At 47.2% G+C, this 25,165-nt stretch overlaps 1 protein-coding gene across 2 annotated transcripts in view; it reads left to right on the forward strand.

Annotated features, from left to right (window-relative positions):
* The first annotated feature begins 6,868 nt into the window (after nt 1-6,868).
* The window catches only part of SPTAN1 (spectrin alpha, non-erythrocytic 1), a 59,351-nt gene continuing 41,054 nt past the window's right edge, over nt 6,869-25,165 (forward strand). For both annotated transcript variants that reach the window (XM_086684197.1, XM_086684198.1), the window contains exons 1-9: nt 6,869-6,916; nt 15,810-16,049; nt 17,263-17,388; nt 21,155-21,295; nt 21,653-21,799; nt 23,231-23,364; nt 23,520-23,664; nt 23,742-23,896; nt 24,547-24,682. In XM_086684197.1, the coding sequence (XP_086540323.1) occupies nt 6,884-6,916; nt 15,810-16,049; nt 17,263-17,388; nt 21,155-21,295; nt 21,653-21,799; nt 23,231-23,364; nt 23,520-23,664; nt 23,742-23,896; nt 24,547-24,682 (1,257 nt within the window). In that variant the 5' untranslated portion in view covers nt 6,869-6,883. The remainder of the gene's footprint in view (nt 6,917-15,809; nt 16,050-17,262; nt 17,389-21,154; nt 21,296-21,652; nt 21,800-23,230; nt 23,365-23,519; nt 23,665-23,741; nt 23,897-24,546; nt 24,683-25,165) is intronic.

Raw genomic sequence — 25,165 nt, forward strand, 5'->3', positions numbered from 1 at the left:
GACTAGTTGTTTTCAATTTTTTACAATTATTAGCATTCTTCTTTCTTTTAAGTTTATTTATTTGAGAGAGAGAGAGCACGAGTGGGGCAGGAGAAGAGAGAGAGGGAGAAGTAGAATCCCCAGCATGCTCCGTACCACCAGTGCAGAGCCCCATGCGGGGCCCAAACCCACAAACCGTGAGATCGTGGCCTGAGCTGAAGTTGGATGCTCAAGCGACTGAACCACCCACGTGCTCCTCTTTTCTTTTTTTAAAGGTCTTATTTTTAAGTAATCTCTACACCCAATGTAGAGATGTGTGCTTAAACTCACAACCCTGAGATCTAGAGTTGCACACTCCACTGGCTAAGCCAGCCAGGAATCTCTGTTTATTAATTCGGGTAAAATAGACAGCATTCAAAAGTTACCATTTCAGCCATTTCTCTTTTTTTTAATAATTTTTTTTTTTTTAAGAGAGAGAGGGGCAGAGAGAGTGGGAGACACAGAATCCTAAGCAGACTCTAGGCTCTGAGCTGTCAGCACAGAGCCCAACACAGGGCTTGAACCCACGAACCACAAGATCATGACCTGAGCCGGAGCTGGACACCGGACTGAGCCACCCAGGAGCCCTGGCATATTGATGTCTGACTGTCATGGTGGTCCATATCCAGAACTTTTTCTTCTTGCAAAACTGAAACCCTGTACCCATTAAACACTCATTCCCTCATCCTCCTCTCCCCTCTGCCCCTGGCAACCCCTGCTCTACTTTCTGTCTCTATAAATATTATTCTAGGGACCTCAAGTAAGTGGAATGATGCTGTATTTATCCTTTTGTGTCTGGTTTATTTCACTTAGTATAATGTCCTCTGTGTTCATCCACTCACTGTGCTCCTTGCCAGTTCTGACAAGGCAGAATGTCACCTGGGAAGAAGTGCAGTTCACTTGCCCGCATAACTTCTCAGTCAATACCTTTCCGGGGAGGAAAAATAGTGGAAGTGCTTGGTGCTTGGTGACTGCCTTGCGAGTGGAGGGGGAGGCAGATTGGGAGGGAGAGATGGAGACCGGGAGAAGGAGGCAGAGGGAGATTCTCCAGGGAGACTGGGCGAGTAATTTTCCATGGCTGGAACGAGTGAAAACATGGTTACATTTTGTGTATTTCCAATCAGTTGACCTCTTGAATTGAAAAGGTATTGGGACTGTCTGGCATCCAGGTGTAGGGTGCATATCAAACCTTTAGAGAACTGGGGGAATAGAAAAAGCTCCGAATTCAGTCCCTACCCCCTGCTGTTCAGGAGGTCACTGAGAACATGGAGTTGATTGCTATACCGTCCAGTGTTTTTGTTGTTGTTTTTGTTTTCTGTTGGTTTTTTTCCCTGAATGAGTTTCTCTCCAAAAACAAAGAGGGCCATTATCTGCTTTGTCACCTCCCTCTCCCTACACCTAACAGAGTGTTAGGCATCTGGTGAAACTGGTGGGAGGTGAGGTAGGCAGACAATAGGACACAAAGAATGGCTTTTGCAATGTCTCATTTCCAGTGCCAAGTGCAGAATGGGGTGGGTAAGTGAGTGGGACGTGTAGAGGGCCAGAGATAATGGGTTTTGGCCATGTCTCAGATCAGACAAAGGATCAACGAATAAGATTTTAGTTTCTGTACTAATACCAAAGCTCTCAAATCTGTTTTGCATCTGGTAAAAGCAACAAAACCCCCATTTCACCAGGAGGCTGGAGTGATTTAAAAGAAAAATCCTCCCTTTTTATAGCCCCTGCCCACGGCCTTGAGATCCATTCCTTGCTGGAGAAGGTCTTAGAAATTTTGGAGAGCTATGATTGTGTAAGCCATTTTGTACCCAGAGCTGAATATGTGATTAAACATTTTGCTGCTACCCGCTGGAGAAGAGGCTGTCGACGCCATCAACTGTTCCAGAAACGCACACCCCAGGGAGGAGTTACCCAGTCCTGTTTTCTCTATATAGAAGATTGCAGGAAATGCCTCTTAGCTCCTACGTTTTTCCTCTAGATTCTGCAAAGCTGCTTCTGGGGTGTGGCCACTCCTTTTTTTTCTCTCTACTCTGATGGGATGAGGGAACAGGAGAATTTTTCCTATTGCTACAGCAGGGCAGCTTAGAAACCAGACTGTGGATCCCAGGCACAGTGGAAGAAGGACCAAACTGCAGAGGACCAGGAAGCTGAGGGCTGGGCCTGGGCCCAAGTTCTGGTGCAATGCCCAGTGCCTTTGTATTTCCTTAAAGAGGAGGGCTGCTTGGTAACCAGGAGGCTGAGGCCTTCCGGACTGCAGGGTTCCTGGTCTGCCTGACTGCACAGGAATGATCTGGGTGTTACTCCCAATGGCTGCAGCCCAGCTGTCACTGGAGTGGGGGTGGGGAAAGGGCTTCCCAGCAGAGGACTTTGGGCTACACAACAGAGTTTAGAGCCAGGCCCTTGAACAGCTAAGGCTGTAAGGAACAGAAACTCCAGAAATCCTCTTGGTTTATCTTTTTTTAGCAGCTCGGCATCCATCATCGCAGTGCCCCCCTTTCCTAGGGGAAGGCAACAGAGCATACAGTTTAAGAGAAGGTTCTGGGGCGCCTGGGTGGCTCAGTCAGTTAAGTGTCTGACTTCGGCTCAGGTCAGGATCTGGCAGTTGGTGAGTTCGAGCCCCGCATGAGGCTCCATGCTGACAGCTCAGAGCCTGGAGCCTGCTTTGGATTCTGTGTCTCCCTCTCTCTCTGTCCCACCCCCACTAGTGCTCTCTCTCTGTCTTTCAAAAGTGAATAAACATTTAAAAAAAAATTAAAAAGAAGATTCTGACTGCTTGGATCCAAATCCTAATTTTTTTTACTAACTGCCTAACCTAGGGCAAGAGACCTAGTTTCCATGCCACAGTGCTCACTTATAAAATGGGGAAAGAATACCTACCTCATAAAATTATTGCACATTAAAGAAAAAAAAAAGGTAACATGAAATGCTTAACATAGCACCTGGTACATAAGGAAAGTTCAATCAATTGTGGCCAGAAGAACTTTAATGTCTTATTTATAAAATAGGACTAACGGGGCTCCTGGGTGGCTCAGTCAGGCGAGGGACTCTTGATTTCAGCTCAGGTCATGATCCCAGGGTCCTGTGATGCCTCGAATAGGGCTCTTTGCTGAGCCTGGAGCCTGCTTGGGATTCTCTCTCTCTCTCTCTCTCTCTCTCTCTCTCTCTCCCCCCCCCCCCTTTTCCTTTCTCTGCCCCTTCCCCCTCATTCTCTCTTAAAATAAAAAATAATAATAAAAATAAAATACGACTAATGCATCCTATTCCACCCATGACCTGTCAGAAAGCTTTTGCGGTAAGAATATAAGAAATTATTATCTCTCCAAATCCCAAATGACACACTTAATCTCCAAATTAGTCTTTATTTTTTAGGATCCGATTTGGCCTTTTCTTACCACCGCCTCAAACCTGGAGCTCCCAATTATCCTCGGTTTCTGCACCCCAGCCCCCACCAGAGTCGGCTGACTTGGGTGGGTCTCGGCCTCAGTCTTCTTCTAGGGAAAGGGGGCAAGAGAATGAAAATCCTGTGGGTGACCTCGCCCTTTGGGACTGGGCGTTTTTCGGACCGGGGCGCGCAGCATCCCCTGCCAGACTGCAGCGACGGCTCCTGCCCCGCCCTTCGTTGCAGTCCTGGAAGGGCTCCCAGGGGCGGAGGGGCGGGGTGGGGTGCCGAAGATTCTCTGCAGGGCGGGGAGGGGCTGGATTGGAGGATCCGAGGTGCGGAGAGGGCGGGGCGGCTGCCGCATCTCGGCCCGCCCGGGCGGTGGCAGTGACTCCACTGCACCACTGGCCCCCACCCCTGGCGCGCGCCCTCCCTTCCCATCCTCCCGCTGCGATCCCCCGACTCGGCTCTTCCCCCGCAGCGGTGCTTCGGCTCTTTCCGGGAGCGCTCGGCCCTTTCCGCCGCGTGATCGGGAAGCGAGCTGGCGGGAGCTCCGCCCCCATAGCTCGGATGGCGCTCGCCCCCGCCCCTCGCGCCGCGCCCCGGCGCTTCCCCCGCGCTCGCGCCCGCCCGCCGCCGGAACGCGCGTGGCCGCCTATAAAAGAAGCGAGGCGCGCGCGTCGCCGCCACTACCCGCTGCGGAGCGAACGGCGAGGCGGGAGGCCGCGGAGGCGCGTCGGTCCCTCAGCACCCCCCCCCCACTCCCCCAGACCGGCGCACCTACTGCCCTCACCCCCCCCTGGAGCCGGTGAGAGGGGGAGCTGGGGAGCTCGGGGAGGGAGCGGGGCCTGAGGGCCGCAGACCCCTGGGTAGGGAGCGGGGCAGCCCGTGGGGTGGGGCGGGGCCAGCGCGCGGACAGGTGAGCCCGGCCGGCCTCGCAGCTCCCTCCGACGGGCGGGGGCCAGGCTGGCGGGCCGCGACCCGCCCGTGGAGCGTGGGCTGCGGAGGAGCCGCCCGGCCGAGCCTGGGCGCGGGCCGCTGGAATGTCATTGACTGGGCGGAGGGGGGACGAGGCCATCGGGTCCGTCCCGCTCCCCCACCCCCAAGCCTGGTTGCGGCCCCGCCCTGCCCCATCCGGCTGCCGCAGGTGGGGCGGGGGCTCCTGGCCGGATCGTCACCATCCCCCTCCCTGCAGAGCGCTTCCCCCAGCGCCCCCAGTCCCTTTCCTGGGTGGGGAGCGACTTCAGCTCCTTTTCCTGAGTCCCCACGGCGGTGCCGGCCCAACCCTTGATGGAGGAAGAGCCAAGAGCATAGAGGAAAGGGCTGTTTGACCTTAATTTCATCCTATATGGCGATTCTTGGCCTTCTCTCTAGACGCAGAAAGGTCTGACACTGGCCATCTCCTATTCCTTCCTTGTAATAAACGTTTCTTCCCTACCCAGTTGTGATTTGCTTCTAAATAACAGGTAGATTCGGCGCTTTCTTTGTGTGAGACTCAAATCCAGTAACTTAACAGCTTACGAGTTCTTTGCCCCTGCCGCACCCGACACCGGGTCTTTCGATTTGAGCACCTTACATTATTTGTCAAAAATTCTGCAGCCACGCCAGTATTGAATGATAGAGCAGCCTTTTGTTTGGAAGCTAGCCCTGCGAATTGGGTAAGGTGCTTCCTAAAGAAAATTGCCTTTCGGAGTCTCTTTGATGTATTGGGTTAAAACATTTTAAATAAGGTGCTTGTTCAGGTTAAGGGTTGCATATGTTTTAAATTAAAAACCTCAAGAGCCCAGAAAGCTGGATCGAGATGATCGAATTGCCACAACACCTTGTCAGACCTCTTTTATATAATAGATTCTAAAATACGTAGGCTCTTTGTTCTGTCTTCATCATGGTATTTTAGAAAAACTTAACCATCATGGCTGGTAGGGAAGAGAGACTATCTGAAGTATTTTAATAATGTGTTGAGAAATTGCGGAGTCATAGCAATTGGACCTAAGTAAAACAGAATGTATCAAAGATGGAAGGGTGGGGGGGTGTCTTGCAGCCAGGAAACAAAATCTTAGGAATAGCAGTGGGAACACTCAGCTGTATGTAGCTATTGAGCCAAGGTTCCAACTTCTTAAGCTAGTCATTTTCCCTTTTGTTGCCACTAACGTCTTAGATTTTCAAAGGTCAAATTGAAGTCAAAGTTTAAAAATGTGCTGTAAGGGAAAAATGCTGCAGTAAAGGGCCTCTGCAGGAAATTAACAATAAGCCTTTTTTAGTAACTGGGCCAATAATTACTCAAAGGGACCCTCAAAGTGTGTTAGCTGTTACCTAGGGACCTCCATGGAGGGACAAGCCTCAGAGGGAAGATTTGCCCTGTGCTGGACAGGTGTGAGGCAGTTCTTAGAGTAATCCATCAGCTAAGTAACATTCTCGAATATGCTTTTGGTCTTGGCAGTGTGTTTTGTACTGATCTAACAATTGGAGAAATCTGATCTGTCACAGGCTCTGATATGAGCTTGTCAAATAATCTGATGAACAGGTTTAGGTGGGGAGAGCTGGTGTTTAAGTATTATCTTTTGGTTCCCTGGGTTAGAATTTGCTCTACTTTGCCTTACCTGCCTTCATCCCAAGGGGAGGGGCTGCCTACCGAACGGAACCCGTGCGGTGGATGTCAGGAGCAGTCCATAGTCCTGGCATTGCCGAACCTGCACGAAGGGTAGTAGGCACGAGGCCGGCCTCGTAATCAATCCTCCGTGGGCTATGCAAGGACTCTGCTAGCTATGCGGTCTGGGCTGCTGCAGCTGTGGTCAGAGTAGGTAGAAGAATGCACGGCCCTGATGGCAAGTGCTGACTCCGGGAATGCAGAGGAGGAGCCCAGAGCCCATGATCACTTGGGGCAGGCGGCCGCCGCCCGCCCGAGGCCACCGGCCTGGAGCAGCTGTGCTGCTTACCTCCGTCACACCTTTTTTGCATATTCCTCTCATAGGTTTCGAACAGGAAATAAGTGTCTTGGGAGTACACCAGTAAACCAGGCCCAAGTCAGATTTCTATAGCTCGAGTTCTTTCTTGTCTCTGATGTCCTGAAATCATGCTGTTTTCTTATGCTGAATGAAAAGGGATTTAGGAATCTGCCAGTCCTAGGAGTCTCAATTTATTGGACTGTGGGATCTGGGGAGGGCGAGTTTAGTGTTAGAAAGCATAGTCAGTATTACTACTTTATTTGGAAAGTGGAGAAACTGAGGCCCAGAGCGGGGGTGTGACTTGGCCAAGGCAGCATATTTCCACAAATAGGAACTGCTAAGACCCCATTTTAGATCCCCGGTGGGATGCAGAATCTCCACAATGAGCAAGGTGCTGGGAAGACAGTGGGAATTTGGGGTTTCCTTGTCTTCATATGTTCCTAATGGTCTGTTTTCTCCATTTTGAAATTACGTTGTTCAGTTTGCCCTTAGAAGCTTGTTATCTTGCTCTCCCCCCTCCCTTTAGACTCCACATTCCTCCATCATGTTGTCATCGTTTCGTAAGCGCAGAGTCCAGGTATTTGACCAGCATGCAGCAAACGTGTTGCCTTTTCGGTTTTGCCTGGCTTGCAGTGAAGACACATCTGTGTCCAGAAAAGTTGAATGATCCAAAGAGAGGGAGAAAAAACCCTGCCTGCATGACCTTTCTGTTAAGTAAATTGGTTAGGGTTTGTTTTTTTTTTTTTCTATTTTTTTTTTTTCGGAAGTCTTAGTCAATTGATTCTGAAATTTCCAAAGCCTCCTGTTTTTTTACCTTCCTCTCTTTCAGGCATGAATATATTAATTTCTTCTCACCCTACTGGTGTTTGCATGTAGCGTTTGCTGATTTTTTAATTGATGGTTACTTGGTTCTTAAGAACCAAGGGACTAAACAGATTATCCTAGATATTGGGGGCAGGGGGGATGATCTGAAAACGTGTAGTGAAAGTAGCGTCTTTAAATTGGACAAATATCGTAAACTTGGGTTTGTTTCCTGTTCCCATTGACTTATTTTTTTCTGTAACAATCCTTGTAATGAAATGGAGCTTGCATTTTCTTGGCAGAAAAAAAAAGCCATCTAAAAAACTCACTATATATGTCTTATTTGTGTACAGTTTTTGAGTGTTTGCTAAATTGGACCTTTTTCAAAAAGAAAAATGCTTAAAACTCCAGTCTTGATAACCCCTAAGGAGAAATAAAAACTTTGCACATTTCTAGTGATTATGGGTGATAAATCCAAGGCAAGCCCTTTTATAAATCACAACGGTGAATTGCTGAAACGAGGTTTATAAAAATGGGCCATGTTACAACCTTTTCCTGTTTTGACTGTTGGTAATAATATTTTGCATTTAAATACCTCTCATCTGAATTTTACAGGTTAAGAGGTAAGTAGCAACGAGATAGTATTGGGGAAGCATTCAGAAGTAAGTTTTCTTAACTTTGCTCCGCATTTCTGGATTTTGATGCAATGCAGTATGAATTTTTTGCTTTCTGAAAGTGAAGTCCCTGCTCACCTCTGCAGAAATGCGCTAATGAGTTGAAATGAATTAATCAATCTGAAGGCTGATGTGCCAATCCACAATCCTGACTGGAATGTGGCTTAAGCAGAAATATTTGTTGTTTTTATTCATGGTTAAAACTCTTCATTTGTGTATTATTTCTCTCTCTGCTTACCATCAGACCTGCTGCTAAAATCTGCAGCTCAACTGGTTTTGAGTTCATTTGCTTGATCTGAAAATCACTGGATATAAAACGTTAATAGGTGCTAAACAGTTCTTTGGTGGGTTGCTCTCCGGAGAATTTCCACATCTATGGATGTGGCTGTCCTGCCTTGCACATGTAACATTGGGTAATAGGTTGGCTTTCCAAGCCATGGAAAAAACCTGTGTTGTCGGTTCTGCACCTTTGAGCTCTGACTAAGCAACAAAAGTAAATCTGATGAATGGTTTTTCTGACCTTTCGCTTTAGGCGGTGTTTATGAATTTCCCCACAGAGCCAAATGATCTGTTCATCCCCTTCATCCCCCAAATGCCTTTCCTTGCAGAACAGTGTATCTGGTGAAATTGGAGTTTATTATCTGGTGAAATTGGAGTTTATTATGGAGTTTTCCAAATGCCTCTTACATCCAGCACGTTGGGTGGCAGGCCCCAGTGCTTTGTCTTAGTGACTCCTCTCATCTTCACGATGGGTTTATTCTCTTGTGGGGGATCCACAGAGAGATCGTGCTGAATTCTTTCACTCTCCAAGAGCCTTGTGAGGGCGTCTCTAAACTACTCACTGCGGGTGCCGGGTTCTCAGAGCCAGAAGCCTTTGCCCTTTGGCCTGAGAACCTTTCTGTCTGCAGTCATCCTCCCCTCCTGCCTCTCACACTCCCCAGAGACAGATCGCCTCGCAGCTTCTGTAGATGAGGTCAAGGCATTTAAAAATTCCCTAAATACCAAGAACTGCCTCAGACAGCTGTCTCTTGGCATTTGCAAGAAGACGGGGCTGTTAATTAGTGTCTCAGCTCTTTTGTAGAAATCCATTTTCAGTTGATGATACATGTAAATTTGTGTCAGATAGGAGGCGTCACTCTCAGGCGTGTTCTATCTTTGGATTAAACTAGAACTTTCTACCCAAGATTCATATCTTTAGCCCCCCCCCCCCCCCATTTTCTTCCCAGAGATCTGGCAGTATTATAAGAATGCTGACAAGTTCTTTTTATTTATTACAATAGAGGACATAGTTGTAATTCCTGTTTTATCCCCTGAGATCAATTCACGTTTCTTGCTGAATGATGCAGCTAACATTCTGACTGCTGCATTGCAGCATTTATAAATAGTCCACACCTTCAGTCTTCTCAGAATATTTGCGAAAATACGACCTTTTTCTTCGGTTGTCTTCAATGGGAAGCTGTCCTTGAGCATACTGAGAATACATTTAGCACTTCATTTCCCCTCCTTTATTCTCTGTGGACAGAGACCTGATTGGCAAAATCAGAGTTGGTAGGCTGGTTTGAGATAAACAGTTCACTGCAGTCTTAGGGAGTTGGTTTTTTTGTGGGTTTTTAGGCAGTTAGTGGAATAGATAGATAGGCTAGTGTGGTTAGAGATTGTTTTTTAATGGCACGTTTCCCAAAGTCTTCCTTTCTAGCTCTTGAAAGGCGTTAATCCCATTACGGCTGAGAACAGGCCTGGAACGTTCTCTGTGGAGTCTGCCTTATCAGTCAACTGCATATTTCAGGGCAGGGGTGGGGTTCCTGCAGTGCAGCCTCAGTCCTGGAGGGAATGTCATGTGCATCCGCAGGGTCCCAAGGAATTCCATTAACTCCCTCACATAGTTTTGGGTGAGAGGTTGTCGCATCTTTCCGTGGCAGTAGTTCTTGGTGATGTGAACATTTTCCCCGTGTTTAATATAATCAATGGAGATGACCCTTTTAGGAGCAAAGAAACTGGACCTTCTGTAGATAAACTAGAGACAGCTCCCTATCAGGCTAAGGGGTGGGGAAGCTCTTAATAACTCAGTATCTTAGGCTCCTGTAACCATGCAAATGAGAATCCTGACCTCCCACAGCAGTGGGAGAGCCTTGATGACTTTCAGATGCCCAGCTCCCCAGGGAGAGCCAGTGGTGGCTTGGCAGAGCTCCCACCTACTGACGTCAGCTGATCTGCGGGAAATAAAAGTCCATTATTGCCTGACCAAAGCACTTGGTATAGAATTGACTTGTTCTACTTCACTGCGGTGACAAAGAGGGCCTTTTAGGTTGGTTAATTTCAGCAGGGCCTCACTGGACTGTCTCCCTGGATTGGTAGGGTCAAATCAGCGAGCTGGACCCAAGCAGGGCAACTTGCCTCGGCGGAACCCTGGCAGCATTGTGCTGGGGATTCTTTTCTTCATCACGAAGGGTTCCTCCCCAATGTGATTTCTTAGAAATTTCCATAGCAGCTAAAGGATTTTAGAGATGCAGCGAAGGCTGTGTGTGAAGAGGCAGGATACACACCATAGACATTAATCTGAAGACTTAGATATCTTGCAGGAACTCGTGCAACGTGGTGGTTTTATACAAAACTACACCTTCTTTGGCAAGTTTCTTTGCAAAAAAATTCTGTGAGCAAGCAAATTAGACACAAATTCCTGCTAGTTTATCCATCTTAAACTGTTTCCCAAAGGGTAAGAACAAAGGAAGTATATAAATTCTTAACACTAATTTAATTGTCTACTAAGTTAAGACTCAGTCTCACATAAGCAAAATCAATTTTTTTTAAATAAGGAATTGAGGTTTTTATTTTTTAAATGTTTATTTATTTTTTTTTTTTTTTAATTTTTTTTTTTTTCAACGTTTATTTATTTTTGGGACAGAGAGAGACAGAGCATGAACGGGGGAGGGGCAGAGAGAGAGGGAGACACAGAATCGGAAACAGGCTCCAGGCTCCGAGCCATCAGCCCAGAGCCCGACGCGGGGCTCGAACTCACGGACCGCGAGATCGTGACCTGGCTGAAGTCGGACGCTTAACCGACTGCGCCACCCAGGCGCCCCTTAAATGTTTATTTTTGAGAGAGAGAGAGAGAGAGAGAGAGAGAGAGAGAGAGCATGAGTGGGGGAGGGGCAGAGAGAGAGGAAGACAAGATCCCAGATGGGCTCTGCCCTGACATCAGGGAGCCTGATGCGGGGCTTGAACCCACCAACCATGAGATCATGACCTAAGCTGAAATCAGTCACTCAACCGACTGAGCCACCCAGGTGCCCCACGTTTTTATTTAAGTAATCTCTACAGCCAATGTGGTTCTCAAACTCATGACCCCGAGATCAGGAGCCCCATGTCCCTCCGACTGAGCCAGACACCCAATTTTTATTTTTTGAATAATTAATATATTCTCTTCCTTTCTTCCCTCCAAAGTGGTGATGGAAAAGATGAGAGATAGTGAAAGGAATTAATAACCAAACAGCCACCAGTAAAGTTTATGCTGGCTCCAATCATGTGCAGAATCTCTTGTTCTGGCATGCTAGTCTGGGAACCAGAGGACCCCAGCTCAGCCTAAATGGGCTCCGTGACTTGGTTATTAGATGACCTGTGTCTTCCCGCCTATTTAATAATGAAGTGACCACAGTTTCTCTGTTTGCAAGTTCAGAATGTTACTGGCTCTAATGTGTGCCCAGTTTTGTGGTCAAAGTAAGAGGAATATAAGGTCTTTTTATTTTTTTATTATTCTAAGTGTATTTGAGAGAGAGAGAGAGTGAGTGCAGGTGCACATGGTGGGGTAGGGGTGGGTGGGGAGAGAGAATCCCAAGCAGGCTGTGCTGACAGTGCAGGGCCTGACATGGGGCTCCATCTCGAGAACTGTGAGAGCATAACCTGAGCCGAGATCAAGAGTTGGTTGCTTAACCAACTGAACCACCCAATAAGGTCTTTTTTCTGTAGTTCCTTAGGAACGCTAAATTTCCTAAAGAACTTAGAAAAATGGCAGAGAGAAAACACTAAGTACGATGCAGAATGTTGAGGGTGCTCTTAAGAGGAGCATGGAGGCAGTGAGGACTTCTGATTTAGGACTTCAGAGAAGACAAGGTCGTCGCTTTAGACTTGGAGAGCTTTGTATGGTGTTAAATGCTGCAGCTGGGAGTAGGAGAGGACATTCCTGCCTAAGGAGACCTTCTGAGCTGGGACGTGGGCCCTGGCAGGGCCTGTCACTTGGGGTTGGTCAGGCAGTTTGATATGAGATCTGGCTGGAGCAGACAATGCAGGGGAGTGGGTGAAGTCACGTTTACATTCTAGTAAATGTAGCTGGTGATGGTAGTGATCCTTGTCAAGATCCCTGCCAGAAGTCCGCTTTCTCCCAAAGAGATTTTTTTTTTTTAATATTTTATTGATTTTGGGGGAGAACACAAGTGGGGGAGGGGTAGAGAGAGGGGAACAGAGGATCTGAAGCAGGCTCTGCGGTGACAGGCTGACAGCAGAGAGCCCGATGTGGCGCTCAGACTCACGAGCTGTGAGATCATGACCTGAGCTGAAGTTGGACATTTAACAACTAGCCACCCACATGCCCCGAAGAGGCTAAGATTCTTAAGGCAGCAGTGTGAACCAGAACTGCCTTGTTGTAATGAAGTATTGTCACAGAAATTCCACTACGAGCAGACATTTAATTTTTTACTGTCACCCTCAGGTTTTGGTTTTAAGGATCAAAAATATTTTTTTCAGACACAGCTATCTCTTGATGATAACAGAACTACCTCCTTTTTTTAAAAAAAATATTTATTTAGCGAGGGAGAGAATCCCAAGTGGGCTCCACATTGTCAGTGCAGAGCCTGATGCAGGGCTCGATCTCACGAACCGTGAAATCATCACCTGAGCTGAAATCAAGAGTTGGACACTCGACTGAGACACCCAGGCCCCTCCTCCTTTTTTTTTTTTTTTTAAATGTTTATTTATTTATTTTGAGAGAAAGAGGGCGAGTGGGGCTAGGGGGGACAGAGAGGGAGGGAACAGAACTGCTTTCTTGAGCTGTTTCACCAAGGGCTCACCCTGCCAGAGTGAAGAGACCAGCTCATTTCTCACAATGCCCTGCCACGTGCTCAGTCCAAGATTAGAAACTCCCATTTGTTCAGTAGGTTGACACCTACTTGTGGGGCTTTATCCTTTGCAGTTCTTGTCACAGATCTTGCTTTTATCTGGGTGGGATTCCCGTTTCACAGTATGGGACAGGTAACTTGGGTAGATCACAGAGCTCCACCCCACCCTTCACAGATGAATCCAGATCTGTGTAGCAGCTACAGCACTCAGCATCTACTTGGTCATTTGTCAGCAACCATTTCTTAATGGGCTGTGTGTGCCAGCAATCGGGGATACGAAGATTAGATTGTCGGTCTGCTTATACTGCGGGAAGTATATACAAGTGCTTTGTAAATCCGCAGAAAGTGTGATTAAATCTGAGAAGAGGGAAGGAGGGAGCATTGAGTACGGCTTGGTGAGGAGGCAAGATTGTACAGCTTGCTCATTTCGGCTGGGTGTTGAGATATAAATAGGAGTTATCTGGGCAGAGGAGACACAGAACATTCTACACAAAAGAAGCCTGGAAAGATAGCTGGGAATCTTTGGAGAGGATCCTGTATTTGGAGGAGAAAGAATACTTCAGTATGCCCAGGGGGTAGGGGACATGGGTGAGAGACGTTTTGGGGGCCAGATTAGAGCATCCTGCTAAAGCAGTGGCTTTTTTCTTCCCTCAGAAGGGAGCCATAAAAGGTTTTAGAGCATGGGAGTGACTGGCAAAGAATAAACTTCTCTTTATAGTAAAATAAATAAATCAGACTTTGGGGGGAAACCATAATACAACAAAAACAACTGGTCACTACATGGAGACTAATTTGGAAGGGATGGTGACACGGCTAGACTCCCCTCCTGTTCTCCCTGTTAGGAAGATGGTGTCTTAATAGACAGGTAGTTCTCAGAGGTGATCAGGTGCAGACAGTGCTTTCTCGCCACCTCTTGAGGCTGCTTTAATTCCTAAGGAGTTGGAAACTTTGACCTCACCTGCATCTCGCTGGTGCTGTGTACCTCCCATCTGGATGGTGGGGGCACTGTCACTGACTTCCATGCCTAACCCTCAGGCTGCTTATCCTTTCCTGTTAGCCGGGCCAGGTGAACAGGGAGGGCTCTCAATGTCTCCTGGGTAACCAACAACCGTTTTTATCCCATGTATAAATTACGAAACAGTAGCCAGAGGGGCTAAAAGGTTTATCTGGTCTGCTTTTTTTTACCAAACTGAACTTTCTGGTAGAATGTAATTTTACATTTGGAAACATCCTGAGAATGCCTCATTTTGGTCATTGTAGGAAACTGAGGCATAGGAAAGTGACTTGTGCAAGGTCACGTGGTACGGACACATTTAGAAGCTCTGGGTCTGTACCTCTTTCCCTCTGTGGTCCGTCGGTTAGAGGCTTACTCCTGATGAGCATGGATAGCATATTCTGGGTTTTGCCCATAAATAGGCCAGATTTTCTTTTTGACATAAAGATTTGGTGACAGTGTCCAGAAATCTGGGGATTTGAAGTTGGAGCCGATTGAGAGCTATGGGGAGTGCTGCCTCCATCAGCCTGCGGTTGTGGTGAACTTGAAACTGATGCTGAACTTGCAGTGTCCTGTCCACAGTAGTAGGCGGGAGTAGAGCAGGGTGCACCTTTGACCACACCTTCTCGTTCTTGTGTTTTAGATTTCTCTGTTTTTTAGTATTACATCAGATTCAGATCGAGATGTACGACTACCTGTTTAATAATTGCTACTAATCTTTTTACGTAGATAAAGCACCCATTGCTGTAAAATATACTGAACACAAGCATTGTGACTTAAGCCTACATTTTTTTAAAACTGTAGTGTGGTTAACATACCATTTACGTTAGTTTCTCACTACCCCTCTTATTTTTAAGATGCACTATGAGTTTCTTTTGTGCACATTCACAGGAAACGCAACTGTTCTCTGCTCAGGCGCTCTGGCAGCCTGAGGAAGACGTAGTAACTGAGAAATCAGGGACTCTGACTAGGTAAATTCTATTGGTTATTGATGTTAAGGACTCGGTTACTTTGTAAACCCCCTTTTCTTCATTGAGTAACAGGCTGAGACTGGAGAGAAAGAAAAACTGATTTAAGTAAGAGTAAATTCTTTCTCCTCTCCACAGGATAGAATGCAGAGACCAGATGAAAGGACTTTTGAATGGCTTTTTCAGTAATTCTTTCTTTTTTAATGTTCGTTTATTTTGAGAGAAAGAGAGGGAGAGAATGAGCAGGGGAGGCGCAGAGAGAGAGAGACAGAGAGAGAGAGAGAGAGAGAGAGAGAGAGAGAATCCCAGATAGGCTCTGTGCCATTAGAGCCCAACAAGGGGCTTGAATCCACAGTGAGGCCAGTGACGTGAGCCGAGAGTCGGACCACTCAGGTGTCCCAATAATTCCTTTTTTTTTTTTAAGGTTTATTTAATTATTTTGAGAGAGAGAGAGAGTCCCAAGGAAGCCCTGCACTGTCAGCGCAGAGCCCAGTACAGGGCTTGAACTCACGAACTGTGAGATCATGACCTGAGCTGAAATGAAGAGTCGGATGCTCAACCGACTGAGCCACCCAGGCACCCCTCAGTATATCCTTTGAGTACCAATTTGGTATTTCCTTTAAATTCTCAAAGCCCTTGTAGAATTGCTGGTAAGCTCTAGTTCTCCCGGTTGTATTTTTTGCTGGGTTTCACTGTGGTATTGGTTAGACATCCTCCGAGGGAGCCATGTAGGCAGGTGTTGCAGGCCAGTAGATGACCAGTTTTTACAAAGGAATAGAATCTGGGCTCACTGTTCTATCCTGGGGACGGATTACTTTTTTTCATCTGCATGGGCTGTCTGAGAATTTTTGCCTTCCGAGAGGCTGATTCCATTAAATCCACTCTGGTCTCGTAGTGCTTATTTCAGGGCATTCTGTCTTTTCAGAAAATGGACCCAAGTGGGGTCAAAGTGCTGGAAACAGCAGAGGACATCCAGGAGAGGCGGCAGCAGGTCCTCGACAGATACCACCGCTTCAAGGAGCTCTCAACCCTTAGGCGCCAGAAGCTTGAAGATTCTTACCGATTCCAGTTTTTCCAGAGAGATGCTGAGGAGCTGGAGAAATGGATTCAGGAGAAACTTCAGATTGCATCTGATGAGAATTATAAGGACCCAACCAACTTGCAGGTGCGTCTCATCTCCCTCAGATTCTTGCCAGAATTCAAGAGTTCATATGTTTTTGCCCCCAAATCACCCAAGGTCATTTAATTATGACCTTGAGAGGTTGGACAGCAAGAAGAATGTAGATCAGACATAAGTCAGGACTGACTCACTGTTCTGAAAAACCCTTGGTGTAGTAGGTGTTATGCTGTATACACTAAAGGCATTTGTGGAATCTGGTAAGTAGTCATCTTTTCTGGATGCTTCAAGCTGATGGTTCTCAAACCATTGCCTTGCAACCTTTGGTGATCCTTCACCATTTTTCAGGGAGGGTCTGGGTTGATCTCTTAGAATATGTGTTTTTAAGAAAGTTATACTAACAGTGTTGCTGGTGGAAATTTATAGTTAGGTATCTCTTTAAGCAACTCACTGGTAAGTCTTATCATAAACAAGTCTTTAAAAATCATTGAATTGTTGCTTAATTTTGTGGCATAAGTCATGCCTCAGTGAAGTTGTTTTTTAAAAAAGGACAAAGCCTTATTGGTTTTGGTGAAAGACTTTTTTTTTTTTTTTTTTTTAATCAAGTGGAGAGCACGGTTCTCTTACTTTACCAGACTAGTCTAAGAAGAGAAAGTGTCATGTCATGAGTGAATGCAGAAGGATTATTATTCAAGGGCAAATCGTATGTGCTGAGAAAGCTGTTGATGTGGCTCTATATTTCTATATTTAATTTTTTTTAATGTTTATTTTTGAGAGAGACAGAGCATGAGTGGGGGGAGGGGCAGAGAGAGAGGGAGACACAGAATCCAAAGCAGGCTCCAGGCTCCCAGCTGTCAGCACAGAACCTGATGCAGGCCTCGAACCCACAAACTGTGAGATCATGACCTGAGCCGAAGTTGGACGCTCAGTTGGGTACGGAGCCACCCAGGCACCCCTGGCTCTGTATTTCTAAAGGGGATTGGATGTTCACACAAGGACTAATTTCCTGGTAGACCGTAGAAGTAGGCAATGCAAAGTTGGTGGTCCTTGGTGGCCAAGCTTCCAGAAAGCCAGTATAGATGAGGTGAGAGTATTTGAGTAATTGAGCAGGTGAAGGGGATGAGGGGAATGATGAGTGTCCATAATTAGAGGAAGTTGGATGCAGGATGCAGGAGGGGAGGAATAAGGGGGCCTGGGTGGGGGGCAGAATGGTGAATGCTGTGTGATTGCAGCTGTGGCTCACTTCATGGTCCATCAACAGGGCAAGCTTCAGAAGCATCAGGCCTTCGAAGCTGAAGTGCAGGCCAACTCGGGAGCCATTGTTAAACTGGATGAGACTGGAAACCTGATGATCTCAGAAGGGCATTTTGCGTCTGAAACCATAAGGGTGAGTAGGAGTAGTGCCTGGTACGGGTGGCCATCTGGTACTGGTAAGGGTGGCTGTCTGGTTGGCGGAAGAGTGTGGATTAAATGCCAGTTAGGGTTTCTAAAAAAGACTTTTCTAGCTTTTTAAAAGAATTTGTGAAGTCTCTGAAAGGAGTTACCCAAATCTTGCCTTTGTAATACGATGATTCAGTGTGAATACAAACAAGTATGTGTATGCTCAGTGGGGAAATAATTCTTTTTGTAGAACAAATTAGAATGCGATTATACTTTAAAGAAGATTACATAAATTAAACTTAAATTTACAGATGGTAATTAGATGGGAAGTTGGTGAATTTGGTGAATTTGGAGATCAAGACAGAAAGATCAGTAGGATTACTCACAGATGCTATAAAGTTCTCCATTGGCAAAACTCGATGTCTGGATCTTGGTTTGCTGAGATCTAGTGAGCAAGTTTTGAGTTTATGGTCCAGCTGTAAGCAGAGACTTGTGGCACCTGCTGGTGACCATGGTGATAGAGCCAACTTTGAAGCAGGTGTCCTCACGTTCTTTGATTTGACTTGTTTGGTACCAGTTCGCTGGAGCCGGGGCAACAATTGATCCTTCCCTGCTCTGCCATTTCCAATACCAGGGTATTAAAGGGAAAGCAAACCTCTTGAGGGTGAAGTACACACGCTTAGTTCCTCATAACCAGATGTTCTTAACTGTTTCTGACTTAACGTCATACCTGTCTGTGTGTGTTCTTTGTTATCCAAAGTCATGTTCCATGGAGGGACTGGCCTTTTCAGTCCTTACCAGTCGAGGCCGTCTTGAAGATTTAGATGAAAGCTACATCCAAAAGCCCGGCTAGAAGTGTCACTAGAAGTGTCACGTCCTCTGCTGCTTGTTTCCTGACCCCCTGTAGAGCCTCCGTTCCCCTGGGGTCTGGCCTAGTGGTTTTGTAACAGTAAATACTTAGTGTCTCTTTTGCACTGATATACTCTGCAGTCTCATATTGAAGACTTGCAGTTAGCTTATTATTAATAGTTAATCACTACTAGTAATGATTGTAAATAGGAAATAAGAGTAAATTCTAAATGCCATATGACCAGCTGTTTAATTATATTCGACTCATTTGGGTAATGTCGTCTGTGTTTCTGCCGTTAAGTACAAATGTCTTCTGCTCATTTTCCCGCTGTTTTGTATACAGTCTTATGGTAAACGAAAGTGGCATGCCTTATTATTTCCTGGATAAAAGTTGTTTTCTCAGAGTGCGTGGCATTGCTCTGCAGCTCTGCAGCAGTATAACCAGGCTACAGATAGGGAACAGGAGAAATAGATCAAGTGTTTGACTTTATAGTAGCTAATCTGAAGAGGGAGGGACCCAAAGCTCACTTCATTCTGCTCTGTTAGTAAATACCCTCCTCCCTGTTTGGAGATCTTATTAAAGCAACATTTAAAAGTACTACTAGCTACTGTTTGTTGAGTAGCCATTTATGTGCAAACACTTTGCCATGGGACTTGACGTATGTAATCTCAGATCTTGACTAGAAGCTCCCTAGGTAGCCCTTATCCCCGCAATATGGAAGGGAAGAAACTGAAGCTCAGAGAAGTTTGAGTAACTTCTCCAAATCCCACAGCTAGTAGGCGACAGAATTGGAATTCCAATCTACGCCTTTCTTTGCTGACAACTATTTGCTTTATTTTTCGAAGCTATATTTCATTCCTGTTCGCTTTCCTTAATTTCTCTGCCAGCTGCCTCTGCCTTCTGCTGTTTTCTCATGCCCCTATTGAGAAAGCCACCCGAGTCAGAACCAGGATTTCCTCTCCACCCTGTCAGCTTTCAGTGTTTCCCAAGTGCCCCTGCCTGCCTGCTCCCTCCTGTTCCCAAACTGCGGTGCGCTTGAGAATCTGGGCTCTCTAGTCTGCAGTGTTTACGAGGTCAGATGCACCAGGAACAGGAGGGCTGTTCCAGCCCTGGAGCGGGGCCTATCCTAGTTCTTTACCTGAGAGCGTGAACATGAAACATGTGGGAGACTGACCATTGACTTAGAGGGTGAGGTTTTTTGGTGAGCCTTCGGTGGTCTTGTTTTTAATTTGAGCAAAGGGCTTTCATTTAATCTTTGCTGTCTTGTTCCCAGTTCCCATGGTGATCCTGGCTTGGTGCTTTATCTGGCCCCATAACTCAGTAACCTCATTTGGCAGGCAGGCTAACGTGGGGGCGGGGGTGGATGGTGACGATTGCTTCTATGTCCTGGATAACCTGTCTGTCGCCGGTTTAGACTTTCACACCGTACCGGACGGCGTGGCGCCCCATAGTCACCGCCACCCACATTGGGTCCCACATCCGAGTAGGTGGAGTGTTGAGTTGCTGCTGCTTGCCTGTTCCTTCCCCTCTGCCTTGGAATGCCTTTCACTTCCTTCTCCTTGGCGGGGCTTCTTTGTAACCATCGGTGGTGGAAGTGAATTGTGTGTTTATTTCCCCTGTTGTTTTCTCCTTTCACATGAAACCCACACCCTTGTTTCTAAGAGAATCCACCCATGTTGGCTGCCCCTTGGCCTTCAAGTTTTTAGCTGCCTGGGAGGGGCATCTCAACAATGGGTGGATCCCAGATTTCTCTCCTGTGAGTGTCCACCCCCCTTGTGGTTTGTTTTCCTTGTGTCTGCCAGTGTTAACATGGAAATTCCCAGTATCTTGGGGGAGGCTTAGTCAATACATTAAGATTGGATTAGATACCAGAAAGCGTCCCCTCAGCTTGAACGCATGATCAATTCCCCCCCCAGTTCTTGACACGTCCTTACTAGGACTTGCAGTGAGAACCCAAAGATGCTGGGAAGTGAATATGTTTGGGCCTGTGGCTACCACTGGGTGAGGTTTGAAATGAACCTTACCTGAGATGTACCACAAACAGTCTTTTCACAGAAGTGCCAAAACCTTTTCTGCCAAGAATCCTTTTCATTGCTGATTATGTTTCAGGACCTCTTTTTTTGTGTGTGTTTTAAGTTTATTTATTTCGAGAGGGATAGCAAGCGCATGTGTGTGCATGAGCGGGGGCAGGGCAGAGAAAGAATCCCAAGCAGGCTCTGCTTTGTCAGCACAGAGCCCGACATGGGGCTCAAACCCACGAACCATGAGATCATGACCTGAGCCAAGATCAAGACTCCGACGCTTAACTGACTGAACCACCCAGGCACCCCCTCCCCATCTTTTCTAATTTATATGAAAAGGTGTTCCTATTTATTTGTGCCTCATCATTGTTTCTTTGCATTCATGATGCCCATAAGACCTCTCGTTTTATTTTTTCCCTCTACCTCTGCAAATTCATAGTAACTCTTCAGTGATTTCTGTTATTTCTGTGTTAATTCCTCATCTCTCCTCCCCCACTAGTTTTCCGACCCAGGAATCTCACTTAATGATTTGATTACTAATAACAATTATAAATAACATAATTATCATTTATGCATTTCTGTATTATTTACATATATTATTTATATAATAGTTGATGATGATTAATAATTCCCCTGAAGTAAACTAGAATAAATCCACCTGTGAAAGGTCAGCTATTTTGTTAAGACCTACCGAACCACTGTGAAGTGGATGCTGTTTCCCGTTCTCAAACTTAGATTTCCTCTTCCTTCGGAGATGATCTTTGGGGTGGGGGGGGATTATCTTTTAAAAGATGTATTCCAACCTCTGACTTGTGAGGTTTCTGACCTGCGGGAAGTCTGTGGAGGAGCCAGATCCCATAGGGATGGTTGTGATCTCCGGGGCTGATTTTTCTCACCCACAGACCCGTTTGATGGAGCTGCACCGCCAGTGGGAACTTCTCTTGGAGAAGATGCGGGAGAAGGGGGTGAAACTGCTGCAGGCGCAGAAGCTGGTGCAGTATTTGCGGGAGTGCGAGGACGTGATGGACTGGATCAATGACAAGGTACGTTTCCAGGAGGAAGGTTTGCTGAGTCAGCCTTAGCAAGAGCACGGGAGGAGTGTCTGTGTGCCCAGCTGAGGGCCGGAGTGAGCAGCGGAAGACGCTTGGTGGTGGGGTTGCCGCAGCCCCGGCTGCTCTCCACAGCACGCGCCCTTCTGTAACTCTGAACCCGGAGGCTCAGCCTGACGTGCCCTGAGCTCAACCTTTTAACTGGAAGAGGAGCTCAGATCACAAAGGACACGGAAAACTGCATCCACGAAAGCTAACGCGGCCCAGCCCAGTGGGCCTCGCTCGTGATAAGTGGGAGCCATGGTTACCGAGTGTCAGTTGGTGACTCTGGCTCTGTTGGTTCCCGGGCAGGAAGCAATCGTGACTTCTGAGGAGCTGGGCCAGGACCTGGAGCACGTGGAGGTTTTACAGAAGAAATTTGAAGAGTTTCAAACAGATATGGCTGCCCATGAAGAAAGAGTTAATGAAGTGAACCAGTTTGCTGCCAAACTCATTCAGGTAGGTGGCAGAGCACCACGTGCTTCTTCCCCCATCATGATACTAATTGTCCGGTGTTCCCAGAAGAAAATTTCGGTGATCAGTTCCCTGAGTCCTGTGTGAGCACGGTTTGGAAAGCGTGTCTCAGAGTTTTGTTTAGATAAGGCAGCAATTCTGCTTATTCCTGAGTTAGAAGCTGCTTTCTAACTTGTGGCCATGGGCAGGAAGGGCCGAGTTCGTTTGATCTGTGTCCTCCACCCACTTTCGGGTAGGGCTCAGCGATGCTTTTACGGGGCTGCTGAAGCTGGGCGTCCAGGGCTGTCAGGTGAGGGTGTGGCGGTGAATGCTTCTCAGAGTTGGCAGGTGTCCACTGACGCCTGACTGCTCTCTTCCTTTCCTTTTGATTTTGATGTGAAGTCCCAGGGCTCTCTTGGGAGCCTGGGGAACCTTGTAATGAATAGGCTCTCCACTGGTGGCTCTGAGCCATCGAGAGAGGACAGTGCAGCCTTTCCCCATTGCCTACGTGTGCATTCCCGTGAGCTGCTTCTTTATCCCCGGCTTCTGCTACAGGCGCCAGAGTGCACACATAGTATTTATGACTTTATGTATGTATATTCTTCTGTCTTACGTTGCTGCGCTATGACCAATAGAAGTGGAAATCTCTCCTTAGCAATCTCTCCAGGGGCTTCAAGTAGTAGGAACTGGATTTTCTGCTTTCAGGGAGATTTGATTTGCAGGGTATAAATCTTAAATTTATGGATCTGCTTCAGGGCTGGTACTTGTTGCCTTTCTGGCCAGTGACAAAAGAAGAGCCAGCACTCCTCAGAAACACCTCATCCTTCCACAGCGAGAGATGTACTCTGCCCTACCCCCTGCCCCAGAATCTTGGGGCCTCCCAGGGTCGTGCTGACAAGAGCAGTCAGGCCAAGCCCAAGATCTCACAAATGGATCCCAGAACCCCGAAATGCTTCATTTATTACTTCACATTTTTGTCAAGACAAAAACCAAAATGTAGTTCATGGGGAAGGGTACTTTTAAAGAAATAGCTCCAGTCTGAAGTCAGGAACACACCCTGAAGACCGTGTGTATGGACAGGAATGCTCGGTAGGCTCCCGAGTGTCCGAGGTGACAGATTTTCCAGCACCAGGTGCATTGGACGTAGGTGCATCGATGAAGCTACCATAAAGTTGCAGTTAAGGTATGTGTTAACATGAAGGTTTTTGGTGCTGATGCCCACAACCGCTTTATGGACTGTCCGCACTGCTCGGAGGGACAGAGAATGGCTCTCCCCTTTTTATACAAGAAGAAACGGAAGCTCATTTTGAACAAATTTCACTCCATTTCACACACAAAGCCAGTGTTTCTTCAGAAAGATGAAGGTTTGCTGAAGCAGACACTTGTCAGGAGCCCGGGGCTCAGGACCCAGGCCGGTCTGTGTTCTCCCTCGTGTAGGAGCAGCACCCTGAGGAGGAGACCATCAAGACCAAGCAGGATGAAGTAAACGCGGCCTGGCAGCGGCTGAAGGGACTGGCCCTTCAGCGACAGGGGAAGCTCTTTGGGGCAGCTGAGGTCCAGCGCTTTAACAGGTACCGAGCCATAGAGGGCTGCTGGGCATGGGTGTATACCTGGGGGGCCTGGTGGATATGTGGCATGTGCCACATAGATGCTGGAGCTGCCTGGGCGGCACTCCCAGCCCTAGACAGTCGCCGTAAGCGGCTGCGCCGGTGCCTCCATTCCATAGGGATGTGGACGAGACCATCAGCTGGATTAAGGAGAAGGAGCAGTTAATGGCCTCTGACGATTTTGGCCGAGACCTGGCAAGCGTTCAGGCTCTGCTGCGGAAGCACGAGGGTTTGGAGAGAGACCTTGCTGCTTTGGAGGACAAGGTAGGTTTTGAAAGTAGCCGGTCCCACAGAGAAGTTAGCAAGGGGCACGAGCGCTGTCTGATGGAGGGTGTTTCCAGGTCAAAGCCCTGTGTGCCGAGGCCGACCGCCTGCAGCAGTCCCACCCTCTGAGCGCCGCGCAGATTCAAGTGAAGCGAGAGGAGCTCATTGCCAACTGGGAGCAGATCCGGACTCTGGCAGCCGAGAGACATGCCCGCCTCAATGACTCCTACAGGTAGGAAGAACTCCCTGGGGCTCAGCGACCCACGCCTTTGGACCCCTCTTAGAGAAGAGGGCAGGCGGGGTTAGGGGTCACTTCTACCCACTGAGAGAGGGCTGCTGTACACCTGCCAGTTCCTGTGCAAAGAAAGTGCCAGTGACTTTCCTACCTGTGTTACATTTGGAGACTGGCAACTCTGTAGTGTGTGTGCGCACACACGCACACGTAGTATTTATGACTTTATGAATATCCTTCCGGCTTCTATCGCTGTGTTATGACCAATAGAAGTGGGAATCTCTTCTTAGTGATTGGAGCACCAGGGAAATATACCACTAAAATTGAGTAAATCAAGCATTGGGGAGTGAAAGAATGCTAATTACTAACCAGAGCTCAAACTTGGGAATGCCAAGGAGGTTGGAAATGAGGGACCAGATTGGGGAATTACAATGATGGACAGAACCCAAATTTCAAAGGATTGCTTTCAGCCTTCTCTCACTTTCCTTTATAGTCTAGATGGAAGAATCTTCTGTATCCCAGGATTAGGGTTTTCATGGTTTGTTAGGCCTCTGAGGACGTAGACTTCGAAGCTTTAGGAAGGCATTTTCCATCCTGGGCTCTCCACTGGGAACGTGGCACATCTCATGGCTCTTCTTGGATTTCCCTAGGCTTCAACGCTTCCTTGCTGACTTCCGCGACCTCACCAGCTGGGTGACTGAAATGAAAGCCCTCATCAATGCAGATGAGCTCGCCAATGATGTGGCCGGGGCTGAAGCCCTGCTCGACAGGCATCAGGAGCACAAGGTAGCATCTCCGACATCTTTCAGAAGGAAAGACATTTTAGCTTGTAATGCATCGGTTGACCACTCTCATTTGCAGTCAGAGTGGCTGAAACTTTGTTCACAGCTGGCTCCCTCCATAGGATTATTGTTGATTTTGCCTTTGGAGCCTGGCTCTGCCGGCTTCTCATACATGGTGAAGAGGGTTAAATGTTGGGAAATTAACTGTGGTCTGTGAAAATGAAGGGCTGTGCCCTGGCAAGATAGAGTGCTGTAGTTTGCACAATAGTCATAACCATCTTAAACACTGTCTTCGTTTAAATGCTGAATTTCATATTTGGTGTAAGTTTCTTACTCTGGTTTTTTTCCCCAAAGTATATTCCACAGAAAACTAGTTTTATGAGATTTTGATAGGCTTTACCTTAAAAAGAAAGGTTTCTGGAGTGCCTGAGAGGCTCAGTCGGTTAAGTGTCTGACTCTTGGTTTCGGCTCAGGTCATGATCTTGAG

This window comes from Puma concolor, chromosome D4, assembly GCF_028749965.1.
Source record: "Puma concolor isolate L17-30 chromosome D4, mPumCon1.1.hap2, whole genome shotgun sequence".
NCBI classification, from domain to species: Eukaryota; Metazoa; Chordata; class Mammalia; order Carnivora; family Felidae; genus Puma; species Puma concolor.